Source organism: Euleptes europaea, chromosome 14, assembly GCF_029931775.1.
Source record: "Euleptes europaea isolate rEulEur1 chromosome 14, rEulEur1.hap1, whole genome shotgun sequence".
Taxonomy (NCBI): domain Eukaryota; kingdom Metazoa; phylum Chordata; class Lepidosauria; order Squamata; family Sphaerodactylidae; genus Euleptes; species Euleptes europaea.
Genome location: NC_079325.1, coordinates 6,323,231 through 6,340,047, shown reverse-complemented (window position 1 = coordinate 6,340,047; position 16,817 = coordinate 6,323,231). Strand labels below are relative to the sequence as shown.

Sequence of the window (16,817 nt, the reverse complement as noted above, 5' to 3'; positions counted from 1 at the left end):
TACTCATTTTACCAACCTGGGAAGGGTGGAAGGCTGAGTCAACCTTGAGCCGGCGACCTGAAACCAACTTCCGTTGGGATCGAACTCAGGTTGTGAGCAGAGCTTGGACTGCAGTACTGTAGCTTACCATTCTGCACCACGGGGCTCCTACAACATCTACTATTGTATTAATAGTGTCTAGAGCTGTGCTACATGGGGCTCCAGAATGCATTACACCCACACTGTAGAAGTGCTTGTAAGCTGACACCTTACCAGTGAAGCAGGGTCAAACTGGGACACAACATGATGCAGGAAGACAGCCAGGTGAGCCGGACGAGATTTCAGCAACTCTATGTTTTGGAAACAGCTGCTGCACTGCCCATTGATCTGTACAAAAGGATGAGAAGTTATCCGAAACGGCCCCAAGCAGATGCACAGTCCCCTATTTTGCCACTCAGGAAAAGCTCGGTGCAAGTTTGCTTCCTGTTCTTCTCATGCTGGTCTGTAGTTTTAACTTAGATTTCCACACAAGGCAGTTCTAATTAAATATACATTTGCAGCAAATTACATCTCTCCCCCAATCCACAAAGGCCCAGTCAGCCAAAAAAGGCCTTCAAAGAATGTAGCCAAAATAGTGCACTAGCAGTGCTAAAAGCTAATTAAGCAAGAAAAGTCAATAAGACCAATAATTTCTGCCAGGTCACAAATTAGCGTGCTGGAGGAGGAGGGGGGCAACTATCAGTACAGACTCCCAAATGCAATTATTACTGGTTGAGGTCAATCATATCAATGAATTCCCTTAACAGGTTTTAGTAGCTGCAGTTTGAGCACTTTTCTGTTGAAAATGGGCCGATAAATGCCCTAAACAAACAAAAAGGGTTTCAGAGCAAACTCTTTAACCTCTCAAAAGCTGTGAGTGACAGGGAAAGATCCCATCTGAGACAAGCAACCAGCAAAGAATCTTTAAAACCTTCACCTGTTCATGTTCAGCATCAAAGTCATCATCCTCTGCTCCTATGATTGGAGGTGCTACGCGAGAAGAGGGACTTCCAATACTTGACTGAGAATCCTGGGGTTGTCAAATGAAGAAAAACAGGCCATTACTCTGATTACTCTTCCGGTCTGCAGGAGTTAGCAAAAACATGTACAGCAAAAGCTCTGTTATCTGGCACTTTTCTCCCTCTCTCATAATACCAGAATGTGGGGTCATCCACTGAAGCTGGAGGGTGACAGATTCAAAATGGACAAAAGGAAGTATTTCTTCGCACAACGCATAGTTAAATTGTGGAACTCCATGCCCCAGGATGTGGTGATGGATGCCAACTTGGAAGGCTTTAAGAGGGGAGTGGACATGTTCATGGAGGAGAGGGCTATCCATGGCTACTAATCAAAATGGATACTTGTCATGATGCATACCGATTCTCTCTGGGATCAGAGGAGCATGCTGCAGTCACCTGGCTTATGCTCACTTGATTATCCAAAAGGTTCAGCTAACTGGCATCACCCAGTGGGCAAGCTCCCCCCCCCCCCTCATAAGAACATAAGAAAGGCCATGCTGGATCAGACCCAGGCCCATCAAGTCCAGCAGTTTGCTCACACAGTGGCCAAACAGGTGCCTCTAGGAAGCCCACAAGCAAGATGACTGCAGCAGCATTATCCTGCCTGTGCTCCTCAGCACCTAAGACAATAGACATGCTCCTCTGATCCTGGAGAGAACAGCCACCATGCCCCTTTGTTTTTGGGTGCACGTGTGACCCACTCCCATCTTTCCAGCCAGCCAACTTGAGGCCTCTGGCCATTGCTGGGCTTCTGAACTCTGGTGTTACCAGCTGATGTCATCCTTGGGTGCCCCCTTCCAGCGATGCCTTCTGCTGTCAGGAGCCAACTCTGCCAACAGAGTCTCAAACAGCTGGCCCACTTGTTGCCTAATGAATAGGATGACTCCATGGCTGGGGGAAGGGAAAGGTGGGGGGGCTGTCACCATGGTGCTCCTGATGGGGCGGGGCTTGGTTGCTAAGGATTCCTTCGGATAGAAGGCGGGGCAGAGAAATAAGCTTGAGTATCCAGCAGCCCCCACATTCTGTGAGTGCTACATAACTCTTGCTGCAAGCTTTTGCTGTCAACAGAAATAACATATTTTTATTTTGGCTACTGGACTTTTAAAAAACTGAAGTAGTTTTCAGTGCATTAGTTGGTGTGATGGTTCTTTACAGCGCGTCACTTGTTCAACATCAGGCATATTATGCTCCACAATAATAGCCAACGCAAAAGTACTCTGAACCAAAAGTTCACACCAAACTTCTGCAAGCAGAATTCCTAAAATCACTTGTTCAGAACAACTCATTTTCTTTAAACTGCTCCTTTTGAACAATTTATTCTTAATGAGATCTGTGACATTGCCACATGGATACTTTTTTTTTTATTTAAAGATTTATGTCAGGGGTCCCCAAATCCTTTTGAGCCTGAGAGTACTTTTGGAATTCTGACACATGGGGTGGGTGTAGCTACAAAAGGGCTGCTACAGGAGGTGGTGTCAGCCACAAAATGGCTGTTGTGGCATACCTTCAGTCACACAGTGAATATCCTTGTATATTTAGTCTGAATCCTGAATGAACATTTTGCACCAATTCTCCTCCTCAAAGGAAAACACTAGTTTTCCCCCTTGACTGTCAAAGTGGAATTTGGCCCAAGCATGACTTAAGAAGTCACCTCTCAAGTTCAAGGGCACTACAGGGAAAAGCAGAAAACACTTGAGGCTCCCACACTGCAATTCCTGCCCACTGAGGTACCGGATGCCTCCACCCAGGTACACATAACAGACATGCATGCCAGTGATTCAGCACACATACTCACACGAGGCTGAGTCTGACCATTATTCCATCTGGACTAGTACTGGCTACAACCGGCAGCAGTTTCCAAGGTGCTCAGGCCTACCTGAGATCATTTCACTAGAGATGTGAGGGACTGACCTTCGGACGCGCAGTACATGCTCTTCCAGCTAAGCTCAGCCGCCTTTACCCTAAGCTTCTGTGGAGGGATTATTTTCAACAAACTGCAGTGACAGAGTTGCTGTGTTAATTTGAGAACACTGAGAAAGCCGTTTGGGAAAACTGAAGGAAGACAATCTAGTTCCTGACATAGGGTGCTTTCACACGTGCTGAATAATGCATTTTCAATGAACTTCGCAGCTGGATTTAACTGTGTGAAACGGCAAAATCCACTTGCAAACGATCATTGAAGTGCATTGAAAGGGGACTGAAAGTGCATTATTCAGCATTTGTAAAAGCGCCCATAGACTTTCAGTTCCTCAACTTTTAAGCAGCCTCAGTTTCGATAAAATTCAACTAGATTGGAGTCTAGTAGAACCTGAAGAGACCAACAAGATTTTCAGGATGTAAGCTTTTGAGAGACGAAGTTCCCTTTATCAAATAAGCGTTGGAATGGAGATCCCTGAGTCCATATATCCCAGTCAGAAGGTGGGAGGGGTGTTGAAGAAGTTGGTTTTTATACTCTGCTTTTCTCTACCATAAGGAGTCTCAAGCCAGTTTACAATCTCCTTCCTTCCTTTCCCCACAACAGGCACCTCATGAGGTAGGTGGGGCTGAGAGAGTTCTGAGAGGACTGTGACTGGGCCAAGGTCACCCAGCTGGCTTCATGTGGAGTAGTTGGGGAAACCAACCTGGTTCTCCAGATAAGAGTCCACTGCTCTTAACCACTACACCACGCTGGTTCTCAGCTCTTGAAAGCTTACATCCAGAAAATCTTGTTGGGCCTCTAGTCTATGGTGCCAGTGGCTTGAATCCAGCTCTTCTACTGCAGATCAACACTGCTACCCTCTGAAACTACAAAAATCGAGAAACTGACATCTGCAGCTTCAACATTCAAAACCAATTAAAACCTAAAGGGAAAAAAAATCATGGGGAGAACAGTGGTTGTCAGCAGAAAAACTACCACAGAAGTGGTCACGACAATTCTCATTGTTTCCTTACGGAATCTTGTATCTCGCTCTTCTCCGGGCTCTCCTCCAGATAGATCCGCTCCTTTAAGCCACTCCGGGGACTCTGGGAAGAAGAAAAGGCCAGAGAGAGTCACACTGTCAAAGCAGCTTACAGTTAGGTGCTACCAGAGAAAGGAGACTCATCAGATAGGGCTTGCTTTCCAGACCGCAGTGCCAGCTTTGGTATGATACAATATCTCCTGGGCTTAATGGATTTGGCTCCGAAGGACTATAGTCCCTCTGTGAAGAAAGGCACCCACCACAGTTCACTGAAAAATAAGAAAGGATTGACTGCCAAGTGCTGAAGTGGGGAGGGGCCAAGGCTCAGTGCCAGAGCATCTGCTTGGCATGCAGGAGATCCCAGGTTCAATCCCTCTGCCACTCCAGAGGGACTAGGCAAGTAGGTGATGTGTAAGACCTCAGCCTGAGACCCTGGAGAGCTGCTGCCAGTCTGAGTAGACAATACTGACTTCGCTGGACCAAGGGTCTGATTCAGTATAAGGCAGCTTCATGTGTTCAAGATCTGAAACCTCCCAAGAGAGTGAGCACACAAAGACTGCAAAATCAACCTCTCTCTCCTCGCCAGGCTCCTCTCAACGGTGCACTACTCTTCAGACTAACCTCCCCCTCGCAGAAATGCATTTTAATGACTTGAAAACACTGCACATTTGGCTGTGCAGATTCAAAATGCTGGCTTCAGCAGAGTTTGCTAGGAATCTAAAGTTGGAAACAAACAGCTACTAGTTCACATCTGCGTAGCAGCTTTCAGACAGATTGCCAAAATATTTAAAACCATGACGTTTCACAATGGAAACAAAGAAAAGTCTGCGACAGTTATGAAAATGGGTGGGGGGGAAGAGTGGCACAAAAAGCCCAAGACACCAGTAGAAGAAGAAGAAGAGTTGGTTTTTATATGCTGACTTTCTCTGCCACTTAAGGAAGAACCGGCTTACAATCAGCTTCCCTCCCCCCACCCCACAACAGACACCCTGTGAGGTAGGTGGGGCAGAGAGTTCTGAGAGAACTGTGACTAGCCCAAAGTCACCCAGCTGGCTTCATGTGGAGGAGTGGGGAAACTAAACCGGTTCACCAGATTAGCCTCCACCGCTCATGTGGAGGGGTGGGGAATCAAACCTGGTTCTCCAGATCAGAGTCCACCGCTCCAAACCACCACTCTTAACCACTACACCATGCTGGTACAGTACAGCTAGGAACAACATCCTTGAGCCCCAATTTTCATGCGTCAGCCTGGAGATTACTTAATCAGAGGCTAAACAATAGAATCATAGAGTTGGAAGGGACCACCAGGGTCATCTAGTCCAACCCCCTGCACAATGCAGGAAATTAACAATGGGTTAGGGGGATTAGCTATTGCCTTTATTATACTGTGAGCCTCTAGTTAAATGTTTAGTTTAATAAACAATACTCTGTTAAGAGCCAGAAAGGGACTGAGGTGTACCTGGAAGGAACAGGCTCCTGCCTTCTCCCTCAACGGCATGTCGCCCCATAAATTTGAGTCATTCTAACCACACAATGAATTCTGACATGTTCAGAAAGGCAGCAGCATTTCTCTCTCCATTCTCTAGAAGAGACTACCCCTAGCTCTTCTCCGCCCAGTAACTGAACGTGTGCCAGGAAACCCCAGATTTGAAAAACACGGCACACCTTTCCCAGGCTGCCAAAGACGACCCACGAGTCAAACTTCCTCATAGCACCATGTTCAGTATTTGGCTCTCCTTGAAATACAAACGCAGACAAAAACACTTCAGCATTTGAAAAGCAGGCGGGGTGATAGGTGCCCACACCTCAAGAAAATTTTATGGGACTGAAACTGGAGTACACAAACTCGTGGGAGACAGAAACAACAGTAGAGGCAATGAATGGGCACGAGCTGAAGACATCTGGGTTCAAATCCCAGCTCTGCCAGGCAGCTCCCAGTCACTCTTGCCCAGTCTGGCCCACCTCATAGGCTTTTTGTGATCATTTTGCAAAAGGACAGAATGGGTAATGCTAACAGCAGCAGTTAAGCAACTGTCAAGGGGTAGTTGAAACCAAGTCAACCATGACTGAAGAAGAGTTGGTTTTTATATACTGGTTTTCTCTACCACTTAAGGAAGAATCAACCAGCTTACAATCACCTTCCCTTTCCCTCCTCACAACAGATACCCCACAACAGACACCTTGTGAGGTAGGTGGGCTGAGAGTTCAGAGAGAACTGTGACTAGCCCAAGGTCACCCAGCTGGCTTCATGTGTAGGAGTGGGGAAACCAACCCGGTTCACCTGCTCATGTGTAGGAGTGGGGAATCAAACCCAATTCCCCAGATTAGAGGCCACCGCTCCAAATCACCACTCTTAACTATTACACCACGCTGGCTCTCTTTGACTGCTTCAAAATGGGTGCAGTTACAGTTGCCCTAGAGGCCTATCTGAGCTGCAGAGAAGTGGCTGCTCTCCAGATACAGGACACCGAGCAAGAAAAAAACTTCACTGGCCAAGCAAAAACACCTCTAGAAGTTTCAGCACCAATCAGGACTCACCTCAGTTGTGTCGCTGTTCGACTGGGAACCTTCCCCAAAGCTGCCGTCTCCTTTGTTCAGCCCTTCTCCGCTCTCAGCTTCCCCCTCGCTGAACTGCAAAGACTCCGTTGCCGATTTGGAAGACAAAACGCCATCCTGAAAGCAGAGAAGCAGCATCTATAAAAATGCAGTGTTCGTTTCCTAACAGCAGCTCTTTTTCTCTTAGACCGCCGGGCACATTTTGTCAGGTGCCTCATCAGTGGAATTTGCACCCAAAAACCCCCCACAAACAAACAACAACTCAGCCTTTGAAGGATACTCAGATATGGACTAAGGGTCAGAGACAACGTGTTTGCACACACATCGTATGTGGTCTTCCTAGCAGAGCCTCTGAAGAAAGAGCCCACTATTTCTCATTACAGTCTTTTAATTTCTCCGCACGGTTGCACCGCCACCCACCCACCCATCAATCATCATCCCCTTCGGTGAGCTCAATTAAAAATAAGACCAAGCTGTTGCTTGTGCGTCCTTGGATTTACTGCACTCGGGCAGGTTGTGCAGGCTTGTGGAAACTGGCACGAGAACTGCTCCCACACACCGTTCCCAGTTAGGATGGTCTGGTCGGGGCTGCGAGTGTTTCCATTACCTGAGCAGAACCTGTTGCTTTGTACAACTGTTCCTGCAGCTGAGGGATGTGCTTCTTGGCTTCCTGGATCTCCTTGAGTAGCCGGGGAGCAGGCGTGCGGCTGTAGTCTTCGTGCAAGGACTGAGAAGATTTAAAAGGGGGGGGGAATTGGTTACTGTCCTGGTCTCCCAGCTCCATTGAGTGACCGAGCTACCTGCACCCTCACCCCCATGGACTGGTTATGCTTAAGTTTATATTACCCAGGCTGCACTCAAATGTTGCAGAAAGCCAACCAACATTAAGCCAAGATGGGCATGAACCTGACACTGCCACGCTGGCTTCTCCCTCCTCCCTTCTTACAGAGTGAGGCACAAATGCATGCTCAACAGAGAAAATTGATTCTGCATTTGAACATTGCAGGTAGTCAGAGTTCATTTTTAACTGGGATCCTCGGTGCAAGGAGGAAGCAGCATATATAAGAACAGCGACAAGCCTGGTTTCTGCACATCCTGGCTTTTTGTGATGTCTGAGTGCAGTGAGAGCTGGGAGATAAAAGCTGGTATTCCTGCCCAACTATGAAAGTTCATAATAGAATCACAGAATTGGAAGGGACCACCAGGGTCATCCAGTCCAACCCCCTGCACAATGCAAGAAATTCACAACTGCCTCCCACCCCACCCCCAGTGACCCCTACTCAATGCCCAGAAGATGGCCAAGATGCCCTCCCTCTCAGGATCTGCCTAAGGTCATAGAATCAGCATTGCTGACAGGTGGCCATCTAGCCTCTGCTTAAAAACCTCCAGGGAAGAAGCGCTTACCACCTCCCGAGGAAGCCTGTTCTGCTCTAACTGTTAGAAAATTCTTCCTAATGTCTAGACGGAAACTCTTCTGATTTAATTTCAAATGGCTGGTTCTGCTCTGACCTTCTGGGGCAAGAAGCTCTTGGGCAAGGGCTCCCTCATCAGAGACATGAAGATAGGAGTTAAAAAACCTTTTAAAGCATTTTTAACACCTAAACTATGCCACACAAGATACAAACCATTATTTCTAAAAGTGAAGGTACACATACACCTTGTGGGCTAAGTGCTGTCAAGTCGCTTCAGACTTATGGCAACCCTACAGATTAATAGGCTCCACAGCATCCTATCATTAACAGCCTTGCAACCAGAGGGCTGTGATCTATGCTGGATCAGACCAAGGTCCATCAAGTCCAGCAGTCCGTTCACAAAGTGGCCAACCAGGAAGCCCACAAACAAGACAACTGCAGCAGCCTTATCCAGTTTGTGCGACAGCTGGGCTAAGGACATGATTATCCCTCTCATTTATACCCCTGCGCTTCCTAAAGGGAACTTAGGGAAGCGGACATCAGTGAGACCCCATTTCATCCTCGTAATAACCTGGAGGTGCTGTGTGTGCACAACTGGCCAAAAGTCATTCATTAAGCTTTGTGCAGAGTGGGGATTTGAATTCAGGACTCCCTAGCCCAAGTCTCTGACCAGTGAAGTTACTGCCTTCCCACGTCTGAAGGGAAACATATTTTACATGACCCCTGAGAATAGTCAAGCACATGGCATTCACTGCCAGAAGACTCTCCTGCAATCTTCTTCACAATACAAGGAAGCTCCAGTGATTTCCGCAACTTTCATGTACTGCTGCTTACAGTTCAGGATTTTAGCCATGTTAAATGGCCACTCTGGGAAGCAGAAGCTCATTTTGCACATTTCCTTCCAGAACATCTCCCTCTGGTACCTGCAATCGCTCCTGCTCCTTCTGCAACATCTTCCTCAAAATCTCCACTTTCTGGCTGTGGACAATATTATTTTCTTCCTGACAAAAAGAAGAGGAGACAGCCTTCTTTTATGTGCAAGGAGAGGTGGGCTATTCTTAAACAGGCCCTCCTGCAAGGCCTTCAAGATGAGTTGCTGTGTTAAAAACATATTCTGGAGCATCTATACGCAAACAGGTTTGTATATAAGACAAACACATTTGTCAGTATAATTGGATGCCTTAGAAGTCACCCATCTATTGCATCTGCTTTTCCACTTAAGCCACAGCACAGAAGTTATCTGTGGCTGGATACAATGCTATTCAAATTCTTGGCATGCAGTTCTGAGGTAGCAGACCAATCTTTACAGTTACGGTCTAAGACCAGCCAACATACAAATTACAGTCATTAGTTTTTTTAAAAAAAGAATAAGAAGAAAACTATATAAAATCTAAAAACCCTGACAGAATAAACAGGCTAAAGATAGCTATATTACTATCATAAGTAAGTTGTGTGAACCTCAGCTACGATATATGTTAGCACTGTGAATGTAAGGCCATTAATCTACCTCCTTACTTGTGAGTGCGTTTCTCCTCTTAATAGGCAAGTAGCAGAATTTTGACATTGCAAAATTGAGCCCTTATCCTCAAGCAATAGTTTGACCAGGGCTAACTCCGTACCCCCCAGAATATAGTTAAGATACTTGAAACAAGATAGCAGAGGGGAAATGGTGTTTGTTCTGATTTCATCATAAAATTCACAAGGTAGCAGACCAGATCAACGGCAATGTCCTCCTGCAATCCCGTTCTTCCTCAAACTTCCATATAAACTCTGGTGTCCATGTCTGAAATGATTTTGCTGGGGGGCACAAATCTCTGCTCACTGACTCAGGATTGATCACCAAGTAAACTGGGGGCGGGGGGGGGAGCTAAACAAGGAGGTTTCAGTAAGTAGGAAGAATGTTAATTTGGAAGATAACCTTGATCTGCTTAAGAAGGGAAACAAAAATCTCCTGTAGTTCTTATCTAGAAGTTAAAAGCTTTTTAATACAGCAGATTCAATCTGGTAATATGAACTACCACAAATAAGAATTGACACAATTTGAACAGTTCACAATGACATCAGGCAAGCAGATATTGTCCCAAGATCTACTCTGTACTGCATAGTCTGAAGTCATATGAGGGAAAAACCCATATTCCAAAGTGCAGTTAAGAGCCTTGGTTATAGCCTAGATCCTGCCAAACAGAAATATATTCATAAGAAGGGAACAGAGTTTTCTTCCAGCATAAAATCAGCGGCTTTAAAATGGCACACCAGTGGCACCTAATACCAAATAGACTATTTAAACTTCTTCTCTCAGCTAATAACAAGGGCTGATTTTGTACCTCTCCAAAAGCAGACTGCATTCATATGTGAGATTCGAGTCCAGTGGCACCTTGGAGACCAATGAGATTTGTGAGGGAATAAGCTTTTGAGAGTCAAAGCTCCCTTCCTCAGATAAGGGAGCTTTGACTTTTAGAAGCTTACCCCCTCCCCGCCAAAAAAAATCTTGTGGGTCTCCGGGGTGCTACTAGACTTGAATCTAGCTGTTCTACTGCAGACGAATACAGCTGCCCTCTGAAACTACATTCATGGTCATGCCCCAGGGCTCAAGTTTATTGGAAAACAGTACAGCGGACAATTTTTGAGATGTGGGATCTTTAATTTGAAACCTGAAATTTATGCCAATATAGCTACTGATTCCAGTATGTGCTCTGACCAACACTGCCCAGTAAATTAGAATGGTTCCTAAAGATGTGGGAATCGTTACCAATAGTCAAACTGACAGCACATCAAAATTTTAAGAATATTTTATATGACAAAAATTGGCGGCAATTGAAAATGGCAAGAGAAAATGGCACAATTTGATGTGATGGCCAAGTTGATGCATTTGTTAAATAAAAGACCCTTGGGGGAATTGCAAAGAAAATGGGGAAGTTATTTTGATTATGCAAAACAATTATGATGATAAAGTAAAATATTGATATGGAGACACCTATAGTAAGATAGATACGCTATAGCTTCTTAATAGCATCTCTATTGTATCAATGGAGTAGATATTTCAATTATAGTAACCTTAATTATGAGCTATTTTTAATCTAGAAAGTTATTTTTATTAAGAACATCTTCGGATTAGAAGCAGTAATAACCAGGATCAATATAGTATTCAAGATCTGATATTATGATTTTATAATTAGTAATTAATAGGTTAATATTTTATAGTTTAATGAGCATAATGAGTATTGGCACACTTTGGAAGGCTGGAATGGATGAATCTGTGTTGTGGTATATATGTGGGATTTGTTTTGTTTGTTTTTGTAAAAATAATGAAATTTATTTTAAAAAATTGGCAGCAATTGGCTGCATTTTTTAAAAAAAAATCTGTAAGAAATGAATGGATAAGAAAGGCATAACTGTAAATGTGTGCATTCTCTTGTTTTTAATTTGTGAATTAGACATGTTGTGCGCTTTGTATACTGGTTCTGATTATATACTGTTACATTTAAATAATTTTTTTTAAAGCCTGCCACATGGTCAAACCCATTTCCCCCAAAGCCTGTTAGACCTTACCTCCATCAGCACCGGGCTGGTAATTCTCTCTGTGTTTCCAGATGCTCCTGGTGAGTGAGGAGATGTTGAGACGGGAGACATGCTGCTGGACATACATGCTGCTGGATCCATTTCAGAATCAGCCAATAGGATCTGGGGCGACCCAGGCGGGCGCCCCTGAACGGTGAGAGCTACATAGGAACCCGCTGCAGAGGGAAGACAAAAATCCCATTTTTTTTTCCAAATCCGGTTGAGCAGTCAGGAGAAGGAGTCTCTTCAACGTGTCACAAAGCTGGTTCCTCACACCACAGGACTTGTCACAGTTACTAACTTCACTGTATGAGAAAACATGGCAGGAAGCCAGAAAACTCTCATCGCTAAATATTGACAAGAGTTTTTAATGTATGTTGAAGGAATCAGCAAAAAAAAAAAAAAAAAAGTGCATGCTGCATCTTTTCCTGGATGCACTCCCTCCCTGATGGCTTTAAACTGAGGACACACCTGTCACTGCTGTGGTCAGAGGGAATGGCTCCACTGCAGGATTTGACCTGTGTCAAGGACTCACCCAACATAGATCAGCATCACTGACATAGTAATAACAGGTTAGGTAAAGGTAGTCCCCTGTGCAAGCACTGGGTCATTACTGACGTCACATCCGGATGTTTACTAGGCAGATTATGTTTTTATGGGGTGGTTTGCCATTGCCTTCCCCAGTCATCTACACTTTACCCCCAGCAAGCTGGGTACTCATTTTACCAACCTCGGAGGGATGGAAGGCTGAGTCAACCTTGAGCTGGCTACCTGAAAGCGACTTCCGTCAGGATCGAATTCGGGTTGTGAGCAGAGCTTTTGAGTGCAGTACTACAGCTTACCACTCAGCGCCACAGGGCTTAGTTTAGGTTAGGTTGCTAACCCGTAACTGTTGTTCGTCGAGATATCATACTGATGGGCTTTGCCAGTGTGATGCACACATGAATTAGTAAACAACTACCCCACAGGAGAGATGCAAGCACAGGTTTGCCCTGTGCCAAATCACTACTTCTATTTTTTTAAAGATGACATATGTCGGCCTATCGTTCAACAAGCCTCAGCTGTACTGCAGCACATGACGTCAGCTAGAAACACAGCCTTCCTACGGACTGAACAATAAAATTCAGGTTGATGGGGAAAGTTAGAAGGACTGACTTGTTAAGCGACCCATTTTCCTCCAACTGTTGCCTCAAAACATGAGTGGGAATTGCACATCAATGAAAAATATGTTCAGCCCTCTGCAGATCTTTAAGGCCTTTCCAAATTACTGCAGATACCATTTTACATTGTACCTGAATGCACCTCAAGGCCTTTAGACAGGTAAAAGATCAATAACATGGCTACAGTCTGATTGCTATCTTGCCTCCTGACTGCATCAGAACAATGCAGCTTCCACCGCTCAATCCTTGCACAACTTGAGGGCTCTACTGGGATTAAGAAATATTTGCACGGAATTTACTCACACTTTATTAGCTTCACCACCTCCAAATGGTTTGAGTGGGTTACCAGAGTGCCATTCACCTAAGCAAAGAAAACAGGGAAACAGGTTCACCAACTTTACTATGGGAAAGTGACATGAAAGATCTCTGCCCTTAAAAGCAAGTACTGATATCACTTCCTCCATGTTCTTCAAGAGGATGTTCCTCAAATGTTCCTATTCTTCACTCTAGACCAGAGTTTCTCAACTTTTTTACCCTTGCGGATCCCTTGAAATAATATTCACGTCTCAGGGAAACCCTACATACAATTTACATATTATTAGCCTATCCATTACTATTTCTCTCCTAGTGATTTCTCCTGGTTGAGAAACGCAGCTCTAGACAAAAATACTAAGGATCTTGTAAAAAATTTTAAGCATGGGTGTCAGACTTTTCATGTGACAATAGTGAAAACTTTTGGAAGTATTATTTCTATGCTATCAGGGCCATAACGGGGGGGGGGGGGGGTGAGGAGGGCAGCTGCCACCCCTGTGGCATGCAGAAAGGGTGGCAGAACTGCCTCTCTTATAGGCGTCTCTGTGCCAGGTAGGAGAGGCAGTTCTGCCGCCCTCTCTGCATGCCACAGGGGCAGAGGCTGCCCTCCTCTCCCCCACCCCCCCGCCCAGTTACGGCCGTGTATGCTACTTTACAACCTAATACCTAAACTACTTGCTTGTGACACTGAATAAGAGCTGTTTGAAAAATGGAAGTGAATCCGGATGCTCAGCCATGAAACAGAAGTTCTGGCTACCCCTTCTACCACCTCTCCCAGTGCTTACTGTTATGGGCCTTTTAGCCGACATGAAACTGAAACCTTGGGTGATGCACATCAGCTTAAAAAGCAAGGTTATGAAACTGGAATGCTTCCCATGAAAAAGCAAGTGCCTGGCAACAGGACATCTTCCGCTTACTGCCAGTTCTAAATATAGGAAAATACACAGTGCCTCAAATGTTCCCGAGAGGTAACTTTTGGCAAGACACAGTTGTACTGATGGGGACCACTGAAGTATTCCTGTCTCTCGCCAGCAGCAATTTAGTCCTCTGAAAACATCGAGAGTTCTTACCTTAATGATTCGGTCACCAGTTTGGACTCCAGCCCGCATGGCTGCTCCATCTAAAGAAGGGAAGACCCCGCCATTTAGGAATTCAACCAATTTTTATTTTCAGCATTTTTCTGTTCAGGACTCCAGGGAAAATAAACCTTCCTTTTCAGGTTATGCAAGGGCCAAACTTCAGCAAACAGAGAACATGTGGTGTGTTGGTTAGGATCGCCACTAGAACTGGCTGCTGGGGACCTTGCTGGTCCCTGCAGCATCCTGCTTCTCCACATCACAGACAGATCAACCGCAAGACCAGCACAGGACACAGAGTTTACACTGTGGGAAGTCCTCAAGGAAGACTCCTCGTACTTCCACAGTTTGGGGCTAATGCGCCAAACCTGAAGGTGATAAGTTGCTATGCAGAAACACCAACCGACACCTATAATAGTCTTTCTTCTGTCTTACAGAAGTGAACCGTGTGTAATCTACCTCACAAGCCTCTGTAAGATTCCTAGGCCCCAGGTAATTAAGGCGACTGACCCAACCTGAACCCAAGAGCTTTACAAAGTAACTTCTCACACAGCACAGATGATGAAATAAATTCCGATCAGGTCTCTTTCTGGAGCTGAACAGCTCTCAGGTCATGCAATCCAGCAAGATAATATCACTCCTATCACTCAGGTTCCAACGGTTACAAGCTATTTACTGCTTTTTTAAAAAAAATCCTGCCATTTCTACAAAGGACAGTGCATATGGTTCCCTCCCTCCAATTTTGTCCTCAAAACAAACCTGTGATGGCCATTAGGCTGGGAGAGAGAGTTAACTAGCCAAAGTCAACCAGTAAGCTTCATGACTGAGTGGGAATTTGAACATTCCAGGTCCTAAGCCAACATTCTAACCATTGTCCCACGCTCCCATCCTAGGTTTAAACATAACTCCTGGACTATTCTTTGCTAGCATAACTGGGCCACTTGACAATAGTAGGATATCCACTTGGGTAGGATATCCAGATATTTGCACTGCGTGTCAGGTATAGAGCAAATGTCAACTTTTACATCTATCGTTTAAAAGCACATGCAAACTGGAACTCGATTTTCCTCAAACGCATTTATGTTAATAGGGGGTGGGATTAAGCAGGGAAGGAAAAAGTATGCTCGTTCATATCCATTTTGCAAGGCATGCTATTTAGTACTCAGCTACTGTTTCTGCAATAGTAAAAAAGTCGTAAGAAATGGCTTTTAGTGCTGCTTCATTTGTTATCACTGTAGCCTGGCTATGCATAATGCATCATACCTGCTCACACCCCATAATGTGCTATGTAAATGAAGTGCATTGTGTCATATGTGCTGGGCTGTGGACCTGCGACGCTGAGAACCAGGGACAAATTTAGCACTCTGCAGTGTGTTCTCACACCACATGCAGAAATAAATTAAAAGTCATCTCTCTGTTACAGTGTGAGCTGTTGCATGCTCTGTCTGTAAACTGCAGCAGTTGAAACTTCAGAATGTGACCCATCCCTTAACAAGCCTACTCACCTTCTTTGACTGACTGCACAAATACTGGATTGTCCCCACTGACCGTCAGTCCGAATCCATTTTCGTCCCGTTGGATAATAACACAACGCTGAACGAGACCTGTACAGGGGCAGGAAGAGCAAAACAAGGAGAAGGGTGTAGGCATCAGACCACGGCCTCATCCTGATAAAAGACAACAGATCACAGTCGGCAGAATGGAAGCTGTGCGGTAAGTGCAGGGTAGGGGCACAGAAAGAGACAAGGCAGAAGCAAGGAAAACTACTAGAGCAGGTCATGCTCACAATACTGATCACATGACATGGAGGTACAGCACAGAGAGGTAGAGTGTTCTAGATCAATGGCAACATTCTGAGACAACATCTTTGTGAGCAGAATCACTGAAGCGCTCCACATACCTGTCCTCGGGCAGAGCATTTGCCATAAAACCCATCTCCTTTTCCAAAGCGGGGAAGAAAGCTCAGCTCCCACAGGTTTGAATTTTTCAAGAAGATCTCACCATTATTGACCAAATGACTACCAAGAGGCTACCAGAATACTTAAGGAGTGGAAGTTGGTCATATGGTCTACATGTTCCAAGTACCATAACTGAATACTGGGGGGATATGTACCATTTTTAAACACACACTTCCCCCGAAGAACTGTAAACTGTGTAGATGGACATCAAAATGTTAAACACTACCACCATTAAAGAGACATCCATTCTCCAGGCACACAGATTTTTAAAATTTGATTGCGATACTTCTGTAGTTTACAACCACACTGCAAAACATTAGCCACAATCCAGCTCTGTTTATAAGCAAACAAGAATGTTGATATTGGCTTCTGTCAAAAGTAGGCTGCAGATATCAACAAATAATATTAGGTCAGTATATTCTTAAGGTGTTTCTTTTCTATTTTCTGGTGCATGAGAGAGTATGGGTTTAGGCTGCAGAAGAGTACAACTGTGCTCTGTGCAAATTAATCCCCCCCCCCCACAAAAAAAAAACCTTCAAAATTAGTCCAGAGCATGCTGAAAAACAATTTTAAAGAATTCGGCACACAAAATATTGGTTTTAAAGAGGTTTCTTTTCCTGACATTGCACTGGCGTAGTGCTCTGTTGTGCTCCTGTGGTAAGACAGCAACAATAACCCACACTCTTTTCTTAGACATTTATTTCAGGCTTCATAGGAACAGAACCCAAGTTGTAATGGGTCTTCAGTATATTAGAGTAGAACTGAAGCAACTGGCTCATTCTTTGCTTACGAACAGCTCGGAAACTTTC

At 44.8% G+C, this 16,817-nt stretch overlaps 1 protein-coding gene across 1 annotated transcript in view; it reads right to left on the bottom strand.

Annotated features, from left to right (window-relative positions):
• Positions 1-16,817, bottom strand: part of ARHGEF12 (Rho guanine nucleotide exchange factor 12) — a 122,438-nt gene that overhangs the window by 36,390 nt on the left and 69,231 nt on the right. Inside the window, exons 5-14 of the mRNA XM_056860536.1 lie at positions 15,556-15,654; positions 14,045-14,094; positions 12,966-13,023; positions 11,494-11,678; positions 8,868-8,945; positions 7,140-7,259; positions 6,515-6,649; positions 3,969-4,040; positions 956-1,048; positions 253-366 (exon numbers count right to left, since the gene is read on the bottom strand). Of these exons, the coding sequence (XP_056716514.1) occupies positions 253-366; positions 956-1,048; positions 3,969-4,040; positions 6,515-6,649; positions 7,140-7,259; positions 8,868-8,945; positions 11,494-11,678; positions 12,966-13,023; positions 14,045-14,094; positions 15,556-15,654 (1,004 nt within the window). The remainder of the gene's footprint in view (positions 1-252; positions 367-955; positions 1,049-3,968; positions 4,041-6,514; positions 6,650-7,139; positions 7,260-8,867; positions 8,946-11,493; positions 11,679-12,965; positions 13,024-14,044; positions 14,095-15,555; positions 15,655-16,817) is intronic.